This window comes from Photinus pyralis, unplaced genomic scaffold (assembly GCF_008802855.1).
Source record: "Photinus pyralis isolate 1611_PpyrPB1 unplaced genomic scaffold, Ppyr1.3 Ppyr1.4_LG9, whole genome shotgun sequence".
Taxonomy (NCBI): Eukaryota; Metazoa; Arthropoda; class Insecta; order Coleoptera; family Lampyridae; genus Photinus; species Photinus pyralis.
In genome coordinates this window covers 19,257,864-19,281,774 of record NW_022170878.1, presented here as the reverse complement: position 1 = coordinate 19,281,774, position 23,911 = coordinate 19,257,864, and the positions used below count along the sequence as shown (strand labels likewise).

General features: G+C 38.2%; 3 protein-coding genes and 1 non-coding gene across 6 annotated transcripts; all 4 read right to left on the bottom strand.

Moving 5' to 3' along the window:
* Window positions 1–432: 432 nt before the first annotated feature.
* On the bottom strand, window positions 433–6,503 carry LOC116179952 (UDP-glucuronosyltransferase 2B33-like). 3 transcript variants are annotated; one of them, XM_031499770.1, is made up of 5 exons: window positions 6,279–6,503; window positions 1,323–2,147; window positions 1,057–1,276; window positions 790–1,009; window positions 433–740 (listed from the first exon to the last, which is right to left on the bottom strand). In XM_031499770.1, the coding sequence occupies exons 2-5, from the start codon at window positions 2,136–2,138 to the stop codon at window positions 455–457; spliced, it is 1,542 nt and encodes a 513-aa protein (XP_031355630.1). In that variant the 5' UTR covers window positions 2,139–2,147; window positions 6,279–6,503; the 3' UTR covers window positions 433–454. The 3 variants fall into 3 exon arrangements, with proteins under 3 accessions (XP_031355630.1, XP_031355631.1, XP_031355629.1); XM_031499771.1 differs by lacking the exon at window positions 6,279–6,503 and adding an exon at window positions 4,809–5,533; XM_031499769.1 differs by lacking the exon at window positions 6,279–6,503 and adding an exon at window positions 4,742–5,531.
* Window positions 6,504–6,561: 58 nt separating this feature from the next.
* LOC116179953 (activating transcription factor of chaperone) lies at window positions 6,562–14,985 on the bottom strand. Its single transcript, XM_031499772.1, has 3 exons — window positions 14,826–14,985; window positions 11,574–11,930; window positions 6,562–7,612 (listed from the first exon to the last, which is right to left on the bottom strand). The coding sequence occupies exons 2-3, from the start codon at window positions 11,827–11,829 to the stop codon at window positions 6,846–6,848; spliced, it is 1,023 nt and encodes a 340-aa protein (XP_031355632.1). The 5' UTR covers window positions 11,830–11,930; window positions 14,826–14,985; the 3' UTR covers window positions 6,562–6,845.
* Window positions 14,986–17,206: 2,221 nt separating this feature from the next.
* LOC116181550 lies at window positions 17,207–17,425 on the bottom strand. The gene has a single exon (XR_004147279.1). It is a non-coding gene; the product is annotated as a small nucleolar RNA U3 (small nucleolar RNA).
* A 95-nt stretch (window positions 17,426–17,520) lies between these two features.
* On the bottom strand, window positions 17,521–18,384 carry LOC116179954 (brain protein I3). Its single transcript, XM_031499773.1, has 4 exons — window positions 18,218–18,384; window positions 18,129–18,167; window positions 18,019–18,081; window positions 17,521–17,969 (listed from the first exon to the last, which is right to left on the bottom strand). Exons 1-4 carry the CDS (start codon window positions 18,267–18,269, stop codon window positions 17,701–17,703), a joined length of 423 nt encoding a protein of 140 aa, XP_031355633.1. The 5' UTR covers window positions 18,270–18,384; the 3' UTR covers window positions 17,521–17,700.
* Between the last annotated feature and the right edge of the window lie 5,527 nt (window positions 18,385–23,911).

Here is a 23,911-nt window from a genome sequence, read left to right as displayed (position 1 = left end):
CCCAAAAGCTTTTAAATGTTCAGTTTTTAAATAAAGGAACGAATTTCAGAACCCTATATAACTGCCTCCGAACAGCTCATGAAGCTTGCACACTTTTGGAGACTTCTCAAGACCGGTGTCTTAAAGAACTTAAAGCACTTAATTACTAGACGCCATTTTGAAAAAAAAACGTTAATAAAAGTATTAGGTAGGGATTAATTTAGAAAGATTTTGGAAAGCATTCGGCTTTGGGCTACGAGACCGTTAATCGTACTGCTCAAGATATTTTTATTGTATTTGAAAAGCATTCCCATTGGTGAAAAATAATCACATTCCTAAGTACGTAAAGTACGTGAAATACATTGTTAATTATAGCCGGATCTTCTCAAGTCCAGAAGGTATCTAAGGTCCTGGATACGGTAACCTTAGACAAAAGTTGTGTTTCAAGATAAGTATTATAATGATAATGCAAATTTTATTGAATCTTCTTTTTATAATTCACAAATCTGCGAAACACTAAACGAAAAACACCCTTAGTGAATTTATATGCAATAAATAGGGATAAGCCGAGGCAAAGTAATAAAACACCAAGCACGTCTAGGAGAAGGTATTGGTACCAAGGTACGTCTAACATTGGACTTCTGAGATGTTTCGCACCCTTATGCCGTATCACATACTCGCTCCACCAAACGGCCCGTTCCAGTCCAGTTAACGGTTGGTCCCTCGCCAAATTTGCCACTTTTTCTACATTGGTTCGGTACCTACAATCAAAGTCCTTAATGCGATCCCACGGGGGAGGTGGTTTCTCACATTGGATTTTGAATCACTTCAAGAATTTTCGATTTAAACTCCCCTTTATTTAAATTCTCAAAGTCAACTGATAGCCCCATCCCCATGTGCACCATTTTGCCAATGTTGCCGAACTGGTCGCCAAAGAACGGCATGCCGATGATCGGAACGCCACTGTAAAGCGCTTCTTCAGAGGACTGCATGCCTCCCTGCGTTATAAATAGTTTTATATTGGGATGCCCTGTGGAAAGAACATAACAGCATAATTGAGAGAGGTAGTAAACTCACTCAAAACGTCCTGTTGGGGAATCCACTTCGATGTGAACACGTTTTCGGGTTTGTTAGGTAAGTCCGACTCGAATTTCCACAATACTGTGTAGGGCAACTCGGAGAAGGTCTCTATTATAACCCTGCGGGTTTCCAGCGGAATGCCCCGGCTTTCGACATTGGAGCCTAAAGCGAAGTAGATGAACCCATTTGTAGCGTTATCCAGCATGACTTTTAATTCCTGAAAGAGGACCCAGTTGATGAGTTAACTTCAGTGGTTTGCTTACCTTTGGCAGCGGACGTGGGGCTTGGATATGCGTTCCGCTTCCAATTTGAATAACGACCGGCATGAGTGGTCTAACCTTGTAAAAAACTGGGTCCGTGTTTACAAAGAGCATGCTTGTATTGTCCATGATGCTTTTCAAAGGTGGGTAATTAGGGCCGAAGTACTGCCTTACTAGTTGATCGAGATAGGGGTAACTGTACCAGATCATTAGTTTAAAGGCAGCGTCGGATATTACACTTGTAATCCGCTGAAGAAATGGCAAATGTTCGTAAAAGTCAAAAAAATCATGAGGATACAGGACTGGGTGAGTGGGATTCCCTATGGTTTCGTATAGCCAACCGGGTGCATCATATGATAGCATTCCGATGTGCGGACAATTGAATCTTGCTACAAAGGCGTGCGATACGGTGGCGTGTGCTTCAATAATTGCAAGATCAAATTCTTGCTCGCTTTCCAGTAGCTGTCGCACGCCTTCGTGTCTCATTTGCTGCTCTTGAATTTCGAATACAGACGACATCATTTTGATTAGTGATCCAATTGGGTTTGATTTGTAATCAAATATGTTTTCCGCCACCCCCTTCTTCCATAACTCGGTGCTGAAGTGCAAATCGATTTCCGTTAAATTAGTCAGCGCTGGATCTTTAAGGGGATGCGTCGTTATTGTGGTAACCTGGTGGCCCCGAAGGGATAATTCCCTCCACAAGGCCTGAAATACCACTTGGTGGCTGTATGATGGCGTCGGTATAATACCCAATATTTTTGAACTGATGACGATGTCAGCCACTACCATACCAACTAACCAGTGAAGAATCCACATGATCTATACCTGTTAAAGTAACGATTTTAATTTGAATTGAAGAACCTCGCAAATGGTCTAACAGAGTTTGCAAGGCCCTTTCAGTTTTTAGAGTCCTTGAAATTCGCGCCTCTTTTTATGAGTCGAACCTTTGTGAGTCTCTGGCAGCTTTCAAGAGTCTTAAAGAACCTATAAAAACCTTCGAGAGATTGGAGAGTATTAAAAGAGAATTAAAGGCCTTTATGGATTGCACTTTTAATTGTATTTTAATCTTCGAGTCTTTAAACAGTTTTTTTTTCATTCCTAGAGACTTTACAACTTTTAATAGCTATTGAATAGCTCTATGAGTGGTCTCGAATCCTGGTGGGTTTTGATAGATGGCCTTTATACCCACTAGATTGGCTTAAGGAAAAAAGTCCACTTTAACATATTAACACCAATTTCTAGGAGTGTTGGAAAATTAAAGAAGAGTAGGGACGCGTCCAGAAGAGATAGAGGTAGAACATTCGGTTTTGGATTACCAGAAATTTGCGGTTGTGAAATGAACACTGAATCCATAATTTCAAACAGTTCCAAGATTCGGCTACTAGTTCCAAAGTTAAAGCCCTTTGAATTTTTTTTCGAAATTGGTTTCTAGTCTATAACTTTTGATTGAGAAGTCTGTTCGAAAAAGTACAAATTGATTTGGATTCTACGCACCCAAATTAATCAGAAAAAGTGTTTTCCCGAGAAATTTTGGTGTAGTCGATTTTTGGTAAAAAAGGAAGGTTAATCACTGCCTTTTTTTTGAGCCCCGAAAAAAAAATTGTTTCAGATCGACCCGGAAAAAAAATTTTCTTATAGAATGTGGCCTGTAGAATCCATAATTTCAAACAGTTCCAAGATTGGGCTACTAGTTCAAAAGTTACAGCCCCTTTGAATTTTCTTTCGAAATTGGTTTCTAGTCTATAACTTTTGATTGAGAAGTCTGATCGAAAAAGTACGAATTGTTTTGGATTCTACGCACCAAAATTAATAAGAAAAAGTGTTTTCCCGAGAAATTTTGGTGTAGTCGATTTTTGGTAAAAAAGGAAGGTTATACACTGCCTTTTTTTGAGCCCCGAAAAAAAAATTGTCTCAAATCGACCCGGAAAAAAAATTTTCTTATAGAATGTGGCCTGTAGAATCCATAATTTCAAACAGTTCCAAGATTGGGCTACTAGTTCCAAAGTTACAGCCCTTTGAATTTTCTTTCGAAATTGGTTTCTAGTCTATAACTTTTGATTGAGAAGTCTAATCGAAAAAGTAACGAATTGTTTTGGATTCTACGCACCAAAATTAATAAGAAAAAGTGTTTTCCCGAGAAATTTTGGTGCAGTCGATTTTTGGTAAAAAAGGAAGGTAATAACTGCCTTTTTTTGAGCCCCGAAAAAAAAATTGTCTCAGATCGACCCGGAAAAAAATTTTCTTATAGAATGTGGCCTGTAGAATCCATAATTTCAAACAGTTCCAAGATTGGGCTACTAGTTCAAAAGTTACAGCCCTTTGAATTTTCTTTCGAAATTTGTTTCTAGTCCATAACTATTGATTGAGAAGTCTAATCGAAAAAGTACGAATTGTTTTGGATTCTATGCACCAAAATTAATAAGACAAAGTGTTTTCCCGAGAAATTTTGGTGCAGTCGATTTTTGGTAAAAAAGGAAAGTTATACACTGCCTTTTTTTGAGCCCCGAAAAAAAAATTGTTTCAGATCGATCCGGAAAAAAAATTTTCTTATAGAATGTGGCCTGTAGAATCCATAATTTCAAACAGTTCCAAGATTCGGCTACTAGTTCCAAAGTTACAGCCCTTTGAATTTTTTTTCGAAATTTGTTTTTTGTCCATAACTTTTGATTGAGAAGTCTGATCGAAAAAGTACGAATTGTTTTGGATTCTACGCACCAAAATTAATAAGAAAAAGTGTTTTCTCGAGAAATTTTGGTGTAGTCGATTTTTGGTAAAAAAGGAAGGTTATACACTGCCTTTTTATGAGGCCCGAAAAAAAATTGTCTCAGATCTTATAGAATTTGGCCCGTAGAATCCATAATTTCAAACAGTTTGAAGATTGGGCTACTAGATCAAAAGTAACAGCCCTTTGAAATTTTTTTCGAAATTGGTTTTTTGTCAATAACTTTTTATTGAGAGGTCTAATCGAAAAAGTACGAATCGTTTTGGATTATACGCACCAAAATTAATAAGAAAAATTGTTTTCCCGAGAAATTTTGGAGTAGTCAATTTTTGGTAAAAAAGGAAGGTTAAGTATTCAAATACTATGCGAAGTATTCGAATACTTCCTAAAGTATTCAAATACCTTGCGAAGTATTCGAATACGTTACGAAGTATCCAAATACTTTGCGAAGTATTCGAATAGGTACTAAATATTTGTGAAAGTGTTTGCGTTACAAACACAAGTACTGCTGCTATAAAAGTATTTAATTACAAAGTATTTGAATACTTTAAAGGATTTGAATACTAAAAAGTATTTACAAAATTGAATACTGGCCAGCTCTGTTTAAAATGCACTTTCACAACCTTGCTTAATCAAGGTCTATTTTCATCTCAACGCTTACTTACTTACATAATTATCGTGCGTTTTGAAAACATACCTACTGTGTATGCCAAATAGACAAAGATATTTCGCGCACTGTACTTCCTCAATGAACACTAACTCACCTTAATGTAACATATTTGAACAGTGAATCAACCTCGGAATCAACCGATAGATTAAATAATTAATTACGGCTTTGTCACAAGGCAAGGTTAAGTGCGAGATAAAATTGCGAGATTGAACCCACTCTATGGCGAGATTTTGATCAAAGTTTATTTACTAGCCTAGATCTCTGTACGAAAAAGTGTAACTATATACTCAATACTCATATTTCATAGATATTTTTCAAACAGAAAGGCATTTGCAGTGCCCCAAAAAATTGTACTTCCATTATATACTTAATTTTGGAATTATGGCGCCATCTTGCGGGGTATGTGTTTTAAAGGTACCTCTTAACGACAAAATATGTGGAAATTAGTGAATCCCAACTCATATATCGCACATAAATTCTAAACCGAAGAGTTTTGTGTTGGTAATGAAATTTCCCCTGGAATTGATAACTCGCCCCTTGTCTGAGGTAACCGAGCTTACAATTGAGATTCGAGATCAATCCTAGCATTTGTTGTCATAATCCTAACTATAATGTGGTTACATCAGTTATTTACCACCCCCGTGCCCGTGCGAAAAGTGTTAGTTTTTTGCTAATTTCGAAATGTTTCAAAAATGATCAAAATTGCCAAATTTGACTTGGGACCAAGGCCATGTAATCAAATACATAAATTGGGCAAACACTTACACCAAAAATGAAAAAGATCTGAAAACAAAGTTAACGGTATAAAACACGCGATTGTGGATTGAGGTTAAATCAAGTCAATCTCAAAAACAAAGGTTAAAAATTATAAACAAACATATAATGTTGTATACAAAACTCAAATAAATTCTAAAGAAATGCAATAAGATTACTACGTGCATTAAATAACACAGAAAGACAATATATGCTTTTCCAACGGCTATTAAAAACCCGAGATTGCGCAGACTGCAGAGGTGTATTATTTTCACCAAGTTTATTCATAGAAGTTAAGTAAAACAATCGATAGAGCTATATGATGAATTCCGAGGAAAACTGTACCATATCGTTAAATGAATGCGCATTAAATGTATTATAGTATATACAAAGTGGAACCTCTTATTAAAGGTGAACGTATCTTAATACGGTATCTCTACACCAACGGTATTCGTAGTTTAAATTTTCAAATCACACAACTCACACTTGTATCTCGTTTTTTATTAGTAAGATCTGTAGGTACGATATCAGATGTTTCAGTTTTGGAATTTTCTTTTGCATTTTGTTATCGTAGTTGCTTTATTTCTTGTATCTATTATTTATTATCCCTGTCTTGCTCGGAGCCCTCAACAGACTTTCGCCCAATAACAGAGTGACTCGCATAATGCTTTTTAGAGGTGTCCCTGCAGAATGTCTTAGGTTGTTCAATACTACCTTACTATTTAGGAAAACCTAATTCGGAGTAGCCGCTAGAATGCTCGAAACTGATATAAGGAAATGCCCATCTCTGTCACAGATGAAAAATTCTTACCTTCAGCCCAGGTTCGAACACCCGACCTCCAGCTATGTAGCTTAATGCTCTAGTCGTTGTCAGGTTTTTCCTTGTTTGGCTCTTTCGTTTAGATTTGCTCCGCCGCCTTCCGAAGGTGCTTCCTGCAGTAACCTTCCCTCCGAATGGTGCCGTATGGACCTGGACAGTTGGCGCTGCCCTTCACCCCTTGCTGGTTTTTAAGGATTAACTTCCAGTAGTGATCAGTCAAAATCGAATTAAAAAAAAAGAATGAAGAACATATAGAAAAAAAAATGACTTGAGCTGCAAAGTTAAGAGAGAGTTTATTAATAAATGGAAAGATATAGTAATCGTACAAATCATAAATCTACCTAAATTAAATTTTGGGACGCGCCTTCTGAAATAACTTCGGCCGCGAAGCGTCATACGATTTAGAATAAGCGTCCCAAAATGAAACTACAAATAACCTTAAAACATAGTAGCTTAAACATCTTTCGTGTTTCTTTTTCCCACGAGTTGATATCTGTCTATGGATCATCTTAAAACTAGAAAACGCTAAACTAATGAAAAGCTTAATAATTGTGGCTGTTAGTTAAGAAGACCTTTAGCTTTAAAAACATCCCGCATTAAACCTTTCAGGTACTTAATTTCTCTTTGAAGTTCGGTGATCTGACACTCCAATCCCTCGTTATGCTTCGCCAAATCGGTTTCCTCCTTTAGAATTTCCTCGACTTCGGCTTTCTTCTTCATACGGTAGCGTGTGGCCGCGTTTTTGTTCTGCTCCTTCTTGCGCGACTTGCGAGCCTCGTTGCCGACGCGCGAGTACGGTTTCGAGCGTCGTCTGCCTCCTCCGCCTTCCGCTCGTGGCGGCGAGGGCAAGGTTTCGTAATCGGACGACGACTCGACGGTCTCGGGTATCCACTCGGGATCGTCGGACGAGAAGTCGCTGCTGTTGCTGCAGGGGGAGGGCGGCGATTGGATGAGGTTCTCGGCGCGTGCGCGTATCAGCTCGTCGACGACGGCCAATTCGCGCGCGACGTCGGTTTGAAGGTCGGGTTGGGTGTTGTCGTACGACAGAACTTCGTTGAGAAATTGCTCCTGATCGGCGAGTTTCGTCGAGGCGATGACGGCGACGTCCGGGGGTACCGTTAAAGTTGTAAAGCTCGGCGGGCTTTGGGGAGGAGTTAGGGGGGTCGCTTGCGGTGCACTGTAGAGAACGTTTTCGAATTCTTGCCAAAAGTTTTGCGTGCTAACTGCGGACGAGTGCTGCTCAAGCGGCGGTGAGTAAGATGCGCTGCAGGCCAAACCCACATCCCCAAATATCTTCTCTTCCTCCAACCAATTCGGAAAAGGTTCTGGAGAAACGAAATCAATTTAATATTAATGAATTCAATATCTTGTATATAAAGTGGCATTTAAAATGCTTCTCAATCATCCAATTTATGTGGGACACGGTCAACTCGCCAAGGGCGACTCGCCACCGACCGACTAGCCAATGGGACAACTCGCCAACGCGACAACTCGCCAACGGCACAACTCGCCAACGCGACAACTCGCCAACGCGACATCTCGCCAACGGACGACTCACCACTGCGACAACTCGCCAACGAAATATTTTTCCCTGTTTAAAGGGTCATACAAATGCATCCCACAAATGCAATAGTCAGTTTCCCTAATTTTGTAAAAAAAGTTAATCGAAAAATCGTAGTCAATATTTGAATGAAGACCCAACCGCCTATACCTGTTTCTATTACTGCATTTTGATATAACGACATCTTCTGCAAATTATTATTTGAATAGAAAATTTGACAATCACATCGTTATTTGAACGACACATTAAACAGGGAAAAATATTTCGTTGGCGAGTCGTCCGTTGGCGAGTTGTCGCGTTGGCGAGTTGTCCCGTTGGCGAGTTGTCGCGTTGGCGAGTTGTCCCGTTGGCGAGTTGTCGCGTTGGGGAGTTGTCCCGTTGGCGAGTCAGTCGGTGGCGAGTGGTCCGGTGGCGAGTCGCCCTTGGCGAGTTGACGCGTACCGATTTATGTTTATCAACACTCTTAGAATGCTTGGGCTACAGACAAATTCAATAGAATATTTTTTACTGTAATTATTTCTATGCCATTTGGTTTGCATAACGCACCTGCACGTTGGTAAATGTTAGGTATACAAAATAGAACATGAGTTCGCACGCTTCAATCAAGTGAAAGTGACAGCGGCGATTGAACAAATCAAGGACTGATTGCTAGTTCAAAGTTGCGAATAATTGTGTGATGCCATTTGGGCTATATAATGCGCCCATTAGATTGTGAACCGTTAGATTGTGAAGGTTGGCAATGTCTAGTCTAGATGAAAGCAATGTTATTAAACTCCGAAAGCACCAGGAGTTCATTCAATGCGCAAAAGAGTTGTTTACCAAACCTGACAGCTACTTAAAATTCACATGTCTCATATCATCATCTCATGTTTTAAAAAAATAAGATCAACAGCCTTGACATATTATTAATATCCTTAAGGCCAAATCCGATAAGACTACAAATGTGTAAAAATATAAGCTATTGCGGAAAAGAAACTTGAAAGGTTATTTTATGCAAATATCTCTAGCTAAAAATGTGGTTTAATTAATAGTGAAAGCGTGTACAATATTAATCAGCCTTGGTTATAGTAGTAGGTACCCCGAAATGATATTTGAGACCTCCATCGATGATATTTGGGTCACTTTTACCATTGAATAAATTCTAAACAAGAATTTAATTACATAAACTATTTACACGTGGAGACTTGTGCGCAATATTTACTTGAAAAATCCTAACGCTAACAGGTGATATTAACCTTAATCTACAAATTACAGATAATGAGAAACAATGGGAGATCAGTAAACTTTAAATAGATCGTCAATTACAATAAAATAAGAATTGCAAGAGTATTTTTAGTGTGGTCTAAACTATAAAAAGGCGGATGATTAGAGAACTCGTTTCTCCTTGAGTTTAATTTATCCAAATGTCTTCAAACTGGTTTTATCTCTTGTGATAAAGTAAACGTGTTTTTCGAAAAGCAATCTCCCCCTCATTTTGGACCATAAGCCCTATATGGCCATTAGATTTTCACTAGTAAACGTGGCGGTAGACAAAAGTATTGGAAATTTTTGTTCGGAGGGGTTATTAAACTCTTGCCATTGGTAAATTGATGAGATGACCCTGTCTATTAATTTTATTCGCTCTATTAGTGAGGATGAAACTGTTTTCACAAGCACTCACTGAGCAATATATATGCAAAAATATGCAAACAGATCCAAAGACACGAATTCCTTACCCTAAAACAGAAGAGTGAACATGGTATACAATCCGCCCCTACCCTAAATTGTGCAACTTTGCCTTCAAGTTTAAGGAGTTATGATTTTTGCTGTTTTTTGAGCACTGTTTTTTTACCAGAAGGGTAGGGTTAGGGTATGGAACAATTGAGGAGGTATTAAGAAAATGTGAACAAAGCGCGAAGTGGGCGCAAACGTCAATCAGTGCGTGAACAAGAAGGAATGAGTCATGAAAAAGCATAAAGGTAGCCGGAGAAGAGCTTAATAAAAGTGTGCATCCGAATAAATTCTACTTTGGCTCTCTAGCTACGTTCAAGAGAGATCCATCTGCATAGGGCATCTTTATAACAGATTAGACAACGCATTGTTTATGTTTTCCTTTTCCAATTCATGGAATTGTGTAATTTAATTCCTAGTAACGCGTCGACGAATTGATTTGACTGGTTTTGTTAAGGAACAGATGAAATTTAGAGAACCGGTTCAAACTTTCGACCGTTCCTAGTGCATTCTCCAAAAAAGCAAGCGGTAGGTATTCGAAAAATCACCGAGTGGGAGCGCCAATAAAAAAAACGGCACAAGGCTAGACAAGCTGGCTTGCACCAAGAAAGTGATTTTGCACACAAAAAAAAACCGAATGCAACTAGTGCATGCCCAACCTTCGAATTGCATGAAGCTGCATACAAACTTAGATACAAATGGCCCTGATTTGATGAGTAAAAAAGCGTCCAATCATTGACCCGCAGATATGACTTAATTTCTTACTCAATGACACGGTTCTGATTTCGATGCACAATGCTCCACTGTCTTAATCACAGATAAATCGAGAAGTCAAAGTTTTCTGAACGACATTTTTGGTCCCCCTAACCTTTGGCATCATGAGATTGCGTCAAAAGGACGATTCACCCTCCATGCACTTACGTTCGGAGGTTGCGCAACGAGGAAGTGGTGGTTTTTCGTACGAAGTGGAAAAAGCCTTGCCCCGAACACCAGTGATAAAAATGAGGTTGAAAGTCCAGGTTTTGATTAAACAAACGAGCTAAAGATGTTGACAAAACGTGCATACATGCATCATAATAACATTAATATACAATTAATAAAGGCGAAAAGAGGAGTGGTAGGCGCGCAATATTGAAGGTTTTTGAATTTGCCACACTACGCATGTGTGATTGGCGATATTAATTATTTATAAAATTGTATGAATTGTCATTGAGATCAATTAAATAACGCGTGTGGTCCGCTACAATGTGGAACAAAGAGAGACCTACCATAAGAAACAGCCATGGCGCTAGTTAATTAATTAACTACAAAATCTCCTTCTGGGCGATTTCCTCTTCAGCGTCTTTTTACAAGTTTTTGAGAATTGACGATTATTTCACGATTCCACGTAACGCGATAGCTGCACTTCATGCTATTACGAACGGTAGTGGAAAAGGACATTTGTACGGTTATACATTAGGGAGCAACGGGAAGAATAATAGCGCACGGTTTGGAAAACAACACAAAGCACTTGAGATGAACACGGTACGCGATCGACCAAGCGAGTGGCTACCGATGTCCACTCAGGCTCGCTTCTGGGTGACGGAAATTCCCCTCCTCAACACACACGTGATTACCTTCCAGAGATAACGCGCCAGTTTTCGCGTGGAAAACAAAGATGGCACCAACATTTCGATAACCCAACTTAGCCAGTTATCTCGTGTTTGCAACAATCTAGAGCGCCGAAATTGCACAAACGACGACAGAAATCGGTGACCTCAAAACTTCCGGGCGAAAGGGAATAGTAAAGTTTCGGTTGGAAACGCCGCGAGCGCGTTTTTCCGGGTAGCGTTACGGTTCGAGTCATTCGTAGGAAAAATGCAAGTGGCGATTATGGGATTCCCGAACCGCTCGGTTCATTCCCGTACGTCTAAATGATCTGAAATCAAATAATTGGAGCAGGACTTTTCAGGTAAACAGGAACTCGAAGGTAATTCCTAATCATGAGCTAGCCGTCGGCATAAATCGTTACTCACCCCCTTTGATGATCTCATCTAGATCCTCTTTAATAAATTCGTCCAAATTTTCGAGCCGCTCCAAGCCTTCCAAAAGTTTGCCGGCCACTTGCGCCTTAGAATCGCACGAACTCAATTCCGATTCTACCGATTCGATAGCTTCGTCTAAAGATGATCCATAGAGATCTATAAACTCGGAAGCGAGCGCCTCCTCAAAATTCTGAGGGGACGCCGGCTCCTGCTTCCACTCCGCTGACGACGGTGCGGTGATCATCATCGCGGCGGCGGTTTCCTTCGTTTAAATACTGAGAAAGATCGTTTAAGTTGCTTTGTTCTGCCTCGATAAGGCGAGCTTGTAAATAAAGCGCCATGGTGGCTCTGTAAGAAATAGAGGTTGTTGTTAATATATGGCGATAACGAAAATATGTAAATATGCAAAACGTGGACGGGTAAATTCTATGTAGGGGTATGGGGATCAATAAACGCCGCTTTTATAAATCGGCAAAAGACTTGCCACACTCTCTTCAGCTTAGGAAAAGTCACCATAGCAAACCTCTATCCTACCTAGGGTTGCATAAATTGCTTTTTAGCAACACAGGCAGACTAGATTTGCTTAAAAATTAGCATTCTAGAGACACACCTAGGCAGGGTAGGGACTCAGCATAGGAAAAGTCACCCTAGCAAACCTCTACTCTACCTAGGGTTGCAGAAATTGCTTTTTAACAACACAGGCAGACTAGATTTGCTTAAAAAGGAGCATTCTAGAGACACACCTAGGCAGGGTAGGTGTTCAGCTTAGGAAAAGCCACACTAGCAAAACTCCACTCTACCTAGGGTGGCAAAAATTGTTTCTTAACAAAACAGGCAGACTAGATTTGCTTATAAATGAGCATTCTAAAGACACACCTAGGCAGGGTAGGTGTTCAGCTTAGGAAAAGTCACCCTAGCAAACCTCCACTCTACCTAGGGTGGCAAAAATTGTTTTTTAACAACACAGGCAGACTAGATTTGCTTAAAAATGAGCATTCTACAGACACACCTAGGCAGGGTAGGTGTTCAGCTTAGGAAAATTCACCCTAGCAAACCTCTACTCTACCTAGGGTTGCAAAAATTGCTTTTTAACAACACAGGCAGACTAGATTTGCTTAAAAATTAGCATTCTAGAGACACACCTAAGCAGGGTAGGGGCTCAGCATAGGAAAAGTCACCCTAGCAAACCGCTACTCTACCTAGGGTTCCAGAAATTGCTTTTTAACAACACAGGCAGACTAGATTTGTTTAAAAAGGAGCATTCTAGAGACACACCTAGGCAGGGTAGGTGTTCAGCTTAGGAAAAGTCACCCTAGCAAACCTCTACTCTACCTAGGGTTGCAGAAATTGCTTTTTAACAACACAGGCAGACTAGATTTGCTTAAAAAGGAGCATTCTAGAAACACACCTAGGCAGGTTAGGTGTTCAGCTTAGGAAAAGTCACCCTAGCAAACCTCCACTCTACCTAGGATGGCAAAAATTGTTTTTTAACAACACAGGCAGACTAGATTTGCTTAAAAATGAGCATTCTAGAGACACACCCTTTTCTGAGGCAGGAAAAAAAATTGCCCCAGATCGACCCGGAAAAAAAATGTTCTTATAGAATGTGGCCTGTAGAATCCATAATTTCAAACAGTTCCAAGATTGGGCTACTAGTTCAAAAGTTACAGCCCTTTCAATTTTTTTTCAAAATTGGTTTCTAGTCTATAACTTTTGATTGAGAAGTCTGATCGAAAAAGTACGAATTGTTTTGGATTCTACCCACCAAAATTAATAAGAAAAAGTGTTTTCCCGAGAAATTTTGGTGTAGTCGATTTTTGGTAAAAAAGGAAGGTTAATACACTGCCTTTTTTTGAGGCCCGCAAAAAAATGGTCTCAGATCGATCCGGAAAAAAATTTTCTTATAGAATGTGGCCTGTAGAATCCATAATTTCAAACAGTTCCAAGATTGGGCTACTGGTCTCAGATCGATCCGGAAAAAAATTTTCTTATAGAATGTGGCCTGTAGAATCCATAATTTCAAACAGTTCCAAGATTGGGCTACTAGTTCAAAAGTTACAGCCCTTTGAATTTTCTTTCGAAATTGGTTTATAGTCTATAACTTTTGATTGAGAAGTCTGATCGAAAAAGTACGAACTGTTTTGGATTCTACGCACCAAAACTAATAAGAAAAAGTGTTTTCCCGAGAAATTTTGGTGCAGTCGATTTTTGGTAAAAAAGGAAGGTAATAACTGCCTTTTTTTGAGCCCCGAAAAAAAAATTGTCTCAGATCGATCCGGAAAAAAAATTTTCTTATAGAATGTGGCCTGTAGAATGCATAATTTCACACAGTTCCCAGATTGGGCTACTAGTTCAAAAGTTACAGCAAACCGAAAATTTTAAATTTTCTTGAAAATATTATTCTTTGCCCACCTATCAATGCGCAGTTTCGTCTTTGAAAGACTTAAATATCTGCGATTCCTGTGAAATCTTCGAAAGGTCTTTGTGAAATTACCTACGGACTTTTGTCATTTTGTAGGATTTGCTCATATGCGATGTGCATCGCCTCTCGAGTTGGAGTATTTCAGAAATAAAATTAACAGAAATTGCACAACTCCCCCATATCTAATCTTGTAATTAAATATTAATTCAGCGTGTTGAAAATGTTAATCAAAACCCGGTGCAAAATAATTACATCGTAATCGAAATTACGGTTTGGTACGTTCGGCCATTATTAAAACTGTCCACGCGGCGTCTACGCCACTGGCTGAACGCGCCGCATTCCAAGTAATTATTGATACTTAGACTACTGCCCAGCTTAATTCATACCACTACAAATGTGGGCAACACTGCAAAATAGTTAAAAATGGTTTAATTAGCACAAATTTTGAAACGGAAACACGTGATATTATTGTAAACGTTTGCTAACAAGGCACATTGTGCAATAACTCGATAAGATAATATCACGAAATAAATACATGGAATATGTTTTTTGAATTAACCGTACCTAATAATTACCTATGTCGTAATCGAGCCTGAAGTGCTTACGGATCGAGGCGATATATTAACGGGAACGTAATTACTATTCAAAAGGTTATTGTGGGTCATCTGTACATTTCCCCCTTTCTCTTAAACGTAAAGAAACTCGTTCGAAATCGATCCAATTACCTACTAAGGAATGGGGTGAATTTGAATTATATCGATTTAATTGGCGGGCGCGCGTAAAATATTAACGAGAGGAAAAAATAAGCGAGCGATACTTACTCCATTATGATAATTGTGCTGGGCACACTTGCGTGTGCGGGAAAAAAGGCCCACTAGATCCCCATCGCTGCTGCACTTGGCACAAATACAAAATATGAAACACTACAACGAGAGCATGAACAAGCAATGATGGCTGACGCGTCTTTTAGTTTAGGTATTCCAAGAATGGGTGTCTTACGTCAGCAAGGTAGACCTGCGCAGTGCGCACAACTGCTCCCGCTCATAAAACGAGGAAGTAAAAAAACATTTGACAATCCCAAGGATCTATAAAAAAGGAGTTATGTAACATACCATATACCTACGAGTAAAAAATTCGTAGCCATATACCTACCGAGCGTTCGAAATTAGACCATCTGTAAATTTCGGTAAGGAACCTATGTAGCCAATTTTCATTTCAATTTAATTGCTAATGGTTAGACCACCAACAATGCACAATTCTTATAAACCTTCCAGTTTTCAATAATTATTACAGAGGGCCACTATGGGCATGGGTAAATTTGGTTAAATGGGAAAAAAGTTACGCAATCAAAGGTTTAAAAAGATCCCGGGGAAAATGTTTTTGGTTTTTGGAATATTTGGATAAAATCGGGGTTTGCACTTTTTTCTGGCGGTTGATGACCTAGAGCAAAACCAATGGGTAACTTCTTTCTTCACAACTTCTAATGACGTTTTCTCATTGCTGAACCATTATCGTAGGTAATTGCACGTGCATCAAAATTACCGATAATTTTTTTGAAAGCATGTTGTCTAAAAACTGCATGAGTTTATTTTCATATTTTGGCGAAAGAGCTCTTTTAACAAAATATGAAAATGACCGAATGCAGTTTTTTACTGACAACATGCTTGAATAAAAAATTATCAGGTTTATTTTGATGCATGAGTGTAATTTAGGGGATAATTTCACGTGTGCTATTTCAGCGACTATTCAATTCATCTAACATTTGTCACATTTCAACCAGTGAAATGTCTCGATTTCAAATTGCTGCGCCAATGAGAACGAATTATAGTGATAATTGCACGTGTGGTATTTCAGCGATAATTTCACTTGTGGTATTTCAGCGACAATTCAATGCGATTATTCAATGACATTTGTCAAACTTCCACCAGTGAAATGTCGCGAAATTTTGTCGTATTAACCGGAACATTCTTCTTAGTTTGTTAATCAATTTCGACAACCGACATCACCACATCTTTTAATTTAATCACTCATAACGAATTAGCTTGGAGCACAAAAGTTCGAATAGAATCAATAGCAAAATAAAAAGCAACTTCCGTAATTTATTTTGACGTTTATTGTTGTCATGGATATACATTCGCGTGGGTTAATTATGCTTAATTTTTCTTTTGATTCATTGAATAGTCCTCCGAATACCATTCGTAGTCGAAGTATTTGTAGATTATTTTTGAGCTGCTGCTCCACTCATGCTAGTTACGCTTTTTAATACCACTCGCGCAAGCGCTCGTGGTATTAATCAGCGTAACTAGCATTCGTGACAGCACCTCAAAAATATTCGACAATACTTCGACTACTTATGGTATTATATATGAATATTTCCCGAACAAGCATTACTTGTCAAACTGACGTTACCTACTTATAAATTGTCGGTGTATTGTGAAATTGTCCAAAGGAGTTGCCAGTTGCCATGGATATGGACAGTGCAATTATCGCAGGGCTCTTTCGCTTTCTACAGTGCAATTATCGCTGTAATTGAGCGATAATTGCACACCTCATATGGCATTTATGACATTCAACTTAATTTTTTTAATACGGCCAATTCCGCGATATTATTTTGAATTCATTGATTTATATTTTTTATACTATTAAAATTGAGACTTAGCCTTCTTTTCGAGCTTAATTAAAGCAAATTCCTATTACGGACCTGTATACAGGATGGTTCAAATTCGTGATTCACAATTGGTCCGTAACGGTGGGAGTACATGGGGGAAATAAAAACGTTTTGGAAATTTTTGAAAAATCATTGAAAATGACTCAAAAATTGAAAATGTGCAATTTCGTGAATTTCATTTTCACTGGCCCAAACGGTCGGAAATGAACACCACCTTCTTTCTCTATGAGCACTTTTTTTTCGGAGAATATGAATCTGTTTATCAGTATAGCACATTTGCTAGATGTAAAGGCGGCTACTTGAATCTTCAGAATTGTTGCTAGATGTAGGTAATAGCTACAAGGTTGCTGCTACTTACTTACCAAAGGACTTTTATGTTCTATGGGTGCCACACACAGCCTTCACCGCTGTATTTTGTGGGGATCCAAATGAGACACACTCCCCTCTTTGGCTTAGGTCGCTCCATTCCCAACACTCCAACTTACAATGCAGCAATCCCGCATGATTACCAACTTTAAAATTATAAAAAGAACAACCACTCAGAATGCGTCACATCCATCCCCCCTTTGGTCAACGCCGCCAGGTGAACGATCATCGTTGGTTGAAGGTTCATTGCCAAAACAAGTGAACCAACAGCCTGTCTCACGCTCAGGATGTGAAGCTATGACTCCTCATCATGGTTGCAAATGCTCTGTGTTTAAAACAGAGTATTGGAAGACCAACTACAGAAATGATCCTGTGAAGTATAGTCTTGATATATTTAGATAGTCTCCAAAAGGATGTACCAAATTCGTTTTCCGATCAGCCGGCAGCGAAACTCACAGCGCCATCTGTGCGAATGGATATGATACCGATGTCCAAATTGTTTATTAATTATTGATACAGGTATCTATAAAATCTCATGGAAAACAGCAATAACAAAGTAAAATAGCTTATATACATTGTGGCTTATGCCTAATACATAAAATGCCTCTACAACTAGCACATTATGTATCACCATTCAATCAATATTAAACAATCCCGTAACATCAGCCAAAGTAAGCTCCGCATGCGGAACAACGGCGATTCTTTAAAGCAAGACAGCACAGTATGCCGATCGGGAAGAATAGGATCGCGCACAAGAGTCCCAAGCATGTGTAGTCGTCCTCCAATACACCAATGCGACATGCCGGACAAGCGCCGACTGTTATAATTTGAGGTGGAACAATAATCGTGGTATTCGGTGCGGTCGATCCGTAATTCGGTCCGATCATCTGGGGATACATTGGTACATTGCTGAACTGGTCATTTTGCGGATCTGTGCGGAAAAGCTAAGTAAGCGAGTACGGTTAGGGGACGATACTCACTTGATACGAACGTTTGCGCATAATAGGGTGCACCCGGATAAGGATTGCTGATATTTTGAGCATCTACGCATAAAAATTTAGTACAATGAGAAGTGTAATAAATTGCTTACTTATCGGTGGGCTGTAAGGGGGCGGTAAATCCCTATTGCCTACAATTGAAACAAATTAACTTTACTATAAAAGCGCCTTTTTTAGTTACCTGTCCCAGCGTTTAGTGGATATGGCGGTTCTTTATGTACAGTTGGATGCATTTTGTAAATTGCACGCAAACGAAAAAGGATGACTAATAATGATTTATAAAAATTGTTGATCGTATCAATTATCAACAATAACTCAACATATGATAAATGCCATTACTGTTAAAGAATGGTTCACAAATGCCTGACGTCATTGCTTTAAAATATTTTGGCGCTAAAAAATATACGCGCCGTTGGCGTAAAGTGTAACTACAATAAAAATCTGCAGTTTCGTACAAGATGTCATAGTCTAAAAAAATAAATAAATAGGAAATGCAAACGTTTCATATACACCACCATGTTTTATACCGAAATAAGGCTCAATAATTTAACGCCGCACTTTTGAGTTTCTATCATTCCAACATCGATGCTAAAACTGAAACTAAACACAATTCGTTTTCCTTATATAGCAAGCAAAAAGCCTCTAGGAAATGTTGGGACATCCGCATATCATATTTCAGAGAAAGAATGAGTTACATCCACGTTTATCGCTTGGTAAAATTCTAGAACGTTCACTTCCCCCCTCCATCCCTCTAGTGCGACTTTATTTATTTATTTGATGTCCCTCTCTCTTGTTCTGGACCCTCAACACAGGCTTTCGCCCAATTACAGAGTGATCCGCATAAAGTTTTCACAATTGATAAATAACGTAGACGCGTTATGAAAGTAATGACAACAAGAAATGTGCAATTAAAAGCAATTTGTTGTCCCGTAAAGTCAACCCTCTACCCTCACGATCCAAAATTCCAGAATTAACCACGAATCTATTGTTCGTTCACCATCTTCAACAAACACACGCTTCCGCACTACTTAGGTAGAAATACATTGTGGGGGTTCCGGTTCTGTGACTTCAATAATTTTTGCTCCGGTTCCTGTTCGAGTTTTCGTTCGGTTTTTCGGGATTCCAACATGAAGCAATAAAAATATATTATATTTTTTATTTATTTATTTATTTCTTTAACCAGATACCATACAGAATGCAAGTATTCCAATTACATGGCACTGGCACATACATAGAGCATTTTGCAAAGACATATTTGTTAGGTTTAATTGAAAATTCTTACATACAATATTTTGTCGTTAATAACAGTACCTAAGTAACGAAATTTTAAAATCAGCAATATAGTGTGTTCGCGGTAATAGGGTCACCTCAATATCTTTTTTATTGGGAACATTACGATCTATCCAATTGCATATTGAAACGTCCGGTAACACTTCTGGTTTAATAGAAATTCATGATTCAATATTTAAAAGAACTTATGAGATCTAGCACGCCGTGTGCTGTCATAATGTGCGCTGTCTGTTGTGTTACATGGGGAAATATACAATGACAAATTTTTCGTATTCCCCCAAATAAAAGAGATATCGAGGTGACTCTCTTCTCTCGAACACACTGTATATACAACAGTTTTACTCAAATTATAACTGCATGTTATAGCTTTCAGGCTATTTCTATTTCGATGGCCAGTGACTGATGGACTTTCTGTATGAGAATTAACCCTCCATCAAGTACCAACGACCTCGTGAAGAGGGCGTATGAGCGGATGGTGACTAAAGCACTCTATCGTCCTTGAATTAGAAAAAAAGCCCCTAAAGGCGGATGAGTCCTCAGAGACCAACGGCACGGAATAATGTGGAAAGGAACGGCAAAACCTCCTAGCAGTTTCCAAAAGTAATCAGTTTTTTAAAATGTCGAGTAATAGTCCCCCCAATTGGATCGCCGGGTGGGGACTATCGGAGATTGCGCTTTACGTACGAAAAAGAATAATAGCACGAGCAGAATAGCTACTTGGAATGTGCGAGCCTTATTGCAATATTGAAAGCTAGAAAGTCTAATTTTGGAAATGACAAGAATAAAGATAGCGATACCAGTTACAGATGGCGTAAAGCCCGTTTGTAACGATCCCTTATTTAGTCAATTTTTAAATAATTTTTTTAGGAACAAAAAAATTGAACATTTCATACGTCAACTTTGATCAATTTTTTGGTAGTTGAAAGTTGTCCTATTTTTGTAATGTTTAGAACCTGTCCTATTTTCCCTCAATTTTTTAATAACTTTTGACAGATTATAGGAAATTTGTAAAATTAAAATTAAATTTATATTCAGAAACAAAAATAGTATATTAAGATACAAGTGTATAATCAAGTCTTTAAAGCACGCGCAACGAGTTTAAGGGCACGACGCAAAGCGGAGTGCCTTTAACGTTGCAAGTGCTTTAAAGACCAATTATACACGTGTATCTTATAGTATTTTTTATTATACCTGCAGTATAATTTAAAAATAGGAAATTCAATGAAATCATATTGACGTTATACTCGAATACATGTCTAATTAAGTGGGCTGGGTGTTCGTAATTTCACGATTGCCATGGAAATGTCACTTGACGTTTGCTTATAAAAATTATCGTCTTTGTGAATAAAACGATTTCCGTTGACAATTCAACTCATGTATAAAAAATCGCATAAGCCGCAGTGAAATTGTCACTTTGACAGCGGAAAAAGTTACCTGCAACTTTTCCAGCGACAAATGCACTAGTGGTTTTTTCACTTATTCATTTTCGAACCAATAATCGCATTATCCTTACCCATATGACTAGTTTGACGTCAATAATTGATTAGTTTGGTGAATTTCTTGTTCGTTAAATTGTCCTGCCGAATTACACTCGAGGTTTGTATTTAAACCGAATAAATTTGGGTTGTGGCAATTCAAATCTGTTTCCTTTTAGCAATTGGACTCGAAAAACTGTCAACCTAAAAATGCTCCACCTGCGGTGTCGCATTTTTATTAGTTGACAGTTTTTCTCGTCGAATTGCTAGGCAACAGATTTTCATTACCTTAACAACCCAAATTTACTCGGTAAAATACAAACCTCTTGTGCAATTATAAGTGAAAAAAATAATACACCGTCCATTAAATCGCTTGTTGTAAAATCTAAACAAACGTTGGTAGGTGTAAAATCTCAATCCAGTAAAGCCTATTATCAAGCATATGAAAAGTTGTTTCCATGGATGAATAGGAAGTTACTTACGAATAAAGTCTTAAATGCATCGATAATGCTGGCATATATGAAGGAAATATCAAAGGTATTTAAATCTTCTATCTTTTGGTGCATTCATTCAAAACTTCACTTATTGCTGGGACTAAAAAGTGGAACAGATTTGGAAGCATACCCTAAATTACGCGCGTTTGTAAAAGCTTCAACCAAAGGATAGGTAGGTACAAGCCAAAGAAATGTTCTGCATTTACAGAAAGCGACTTAGGAAGATTTTTTATTTCACCCAGATGACAGTTTCAAAAGTCATACTTGAAGTATCGTTACTTAGCAACTTTAAAGCACGTGTGTTTTAAAGGCCTTTTTTCGCACGCATTTGAGTGTTTAAAACGGAGATTGTGATTCAGGTATAATAAAAAATAATATGCTCTGTATCACCAACAACCGTTTTGCGCAGATGCCGAATACTAGGGGATTTTGGTAACGAGGCTAGGGGAATGAGAAGATGGCGACGAAGTCGACGGAAGGCACACGCTTTCCCGGTTTTTTGATTATTCTTGATTATTTTTGGTGGTGGTGTTTTGAGGGTGTATTTACAGGTAGTAACCATTTTATTCTTTCTTGTACTAGCTATTTAATCATTGAATTTCTTGCCACAATTTGATATTATTTACATTTTGATTAGATGAATCGTGTTTGTAATACTGTACAGATGATTATGCCATTATTTTGTTTAATTAAGAATTTATTTCTGTTATTCACGAGGGGTTGATTATCGGTGTGATGTTGCTCTGTTCGATTGACCCGTAACTATTCCGTGAGGGAAGTACCTAATACAGTTTGATGGTTCGCTGTATCTGTTACTTTCTGTTTCGTGGCGCGCTGCAGTTCTTGCGCGTTAGCTATACGAAGGGGGGCCCTTTTACATGATGTTTCGATGTTTGTGTGTGCGAGTGGGTCATTCTGTCTCCGTGGAGTAGGTACCTAATGCAGTTAGATCTTTCGCTGTATCTGTTGCTTACTCGTCTCGTGCGGATTGTAGTTCTTAACATCTTAGCAATACGAGCGGGGCCCTCTCATTTACATTTTCTCTATTTAAAATATGTTCTGCTTGAGCGATAATCGATTTTCACATGAATACTTGCTATTGACCAATGGCATTCTCACATGTACTTTTCGTGTTAAATTAAATTATGTTAACGGAAGGCTGGAGTAGAGCCACACCATTTACATGTTTCCTATGTACATGCAATTTGTTTATTTTACGAGTTGTGTTATCTCTATTGATCGTACAGGTATTTTGATGTGTTTTTCTACTGAATTGATTTATCATGTTTTCCACTGCATTTATGATGTCTTGTGTATTTTGATTTTATGAACTTGTTTAATTGCCTTTTGATTTTTATCATACAATTTAAGATGCTTTATTTATGTGTATTTTCTCTTACATTTTTATTGCTGTAGGTGATTTATTTCATGTATTTGTGTGGCCTATGCCAGGGTTTTAGTCCCGGAGAAGGTTTCCCTGGCATGGTCTTGTGTGTGCGTTAATATATTTATTTGATCTTGTCATTTCTTACGCACAAAAGTTCCGTCTTTTATTTAATTCCCTTCCCCATTATGTCTCACGTCCCATCACATAAAAGAACCGATTACACAACGTAGGAGTCCATTCGTGCCACGCATATCGAGCCGACTGCCATCCAAATTCAAAAGTGTCGCGAGACTACCATCGTTTCGACTTGAAAGGTAGGTGGCTCTGCTTGTAGTTTTTGCCAGAGCTGCCAACCGTAAGTATAGGGTAAGTCAGCGTTTTCCGTGTCGGCTTGATAGACCCCCTCTAGGAACATTACAACGTTGACAGTAGATAGAGACCTTAGTTTACAGAAGATAAATATTTAGTCTCCAGATTTAATATAACATAGGTTATGTACAAATGTTTACATTTTACAGGTACTAAAAAATTGACAATATTATGGAATGTTACATACAGTTTCATCATTTATGACATTTTTGGGATAGCATTATCTTTATTGAAGAAAAAAAGGACTAAACATTTGACTAAGTGTTCGTTACAAACGGGCTTAAGAGTGGTGTTGAGTAAAAGATTGAAAAGAGAAAAAAAATCTATCAAATGAACCTAATGAATTCAATTGTTTTTCGTTACCCATTTGTTTTCTATATTAAAAACAACTGAATGCTGCTTTAACCAACAACAACCAACTTTATGGAAATATTATACCGGGTGGTGCCTAGCGCGACGCAGCATAGGGATTTCAATGGTAATTTCTTTATAGTCAATTACTAGCTCCCCTAATTATTTTAGAGCAAAAGTTTAAATACGTTTTTTTTAGAGAAAAAAATACTGCATCTGTTCATACTGTTACTCATAATTTTCCGTTTTTCAAAACCGTAGAAATCGACAAAATAAAAAGGTTCATTTTACAATAAATCAAATATGCCTTGGAATTACCTAAGAAAACAACAATCACGTTTCATTATTTGCCTTTGACGTATATTAAATGTATACTTGTTTATAAATTAGTTAAAGAACTGCAAGTGCAATAACGTTCAAAATGTCCGTCAAAACCATCAGGAAAACGACAATACATTCAACGTTTTGGCTGCAGTAGCGGAAAATCCGAATATAAGTTTAGGAACAAA

Excerpts from the sequence above, each read along its gene's own strand:
- LOC116179952 (XM_031499770.1), bottom strand. The coding sequence starts at position 2,138 with ATGTGGATTCTTCACTGGTTAGTTGGTATGGTAGTGGCTGACATCGTC. Across the intron at positions 1,010-1,056 it reads TCCCCAACAGGACGTTTTGA|GGCATCCCAATATAAAACTA; the intron begins GTGAGTTTACTA and ends TTCTTTCCACAG. Across the intron at positions 741-789 it reads GAAGTGATTCAAAATCCAAT|GTACCGAACCAATGTAGAAA; the intron begins GTGAGAAACCAC and ends CTTTGATTGTAG.
- LOC116179953 (XM_031499772.1), bottom strand. The coding sequence starts at position 11,829 with ATGATGATCACCGCACCGTCGTCAGCGGAGTGGAAGCAGGAGCCGGCG. Across the intron at positions 7,613-11,573 it reads AGATGAGATCATCAAAGGGG|AACCTTTTCCGAATTGGTTG; the intron begins GTGAGTAACGAT and ends TCGTTTCTCCAG.
- LOC116179954 (XM_031499773.1), bottom strand. The coding sequence starts at position 18,269 with ATGCATCCAACTGTACATAAAGAACCGCCATATCCACTAAACGCTGGG. Across the intron at positions 18,082-18,128 it reads CCCTTACAGCCCACCGATAA|ATGCTCAAAATATCAGCAAT; the intron begins GTAAGCAATTTA and ends TTTTATGCGTAG. Across the intron at positions 17,970-18,018 it reads TGCGCAAACGTTCGTATCAA|ATCCGCAAAATGACCAGTTC; the intron begins GTGAGTATCGTC and ends TTTTCCGCACAG.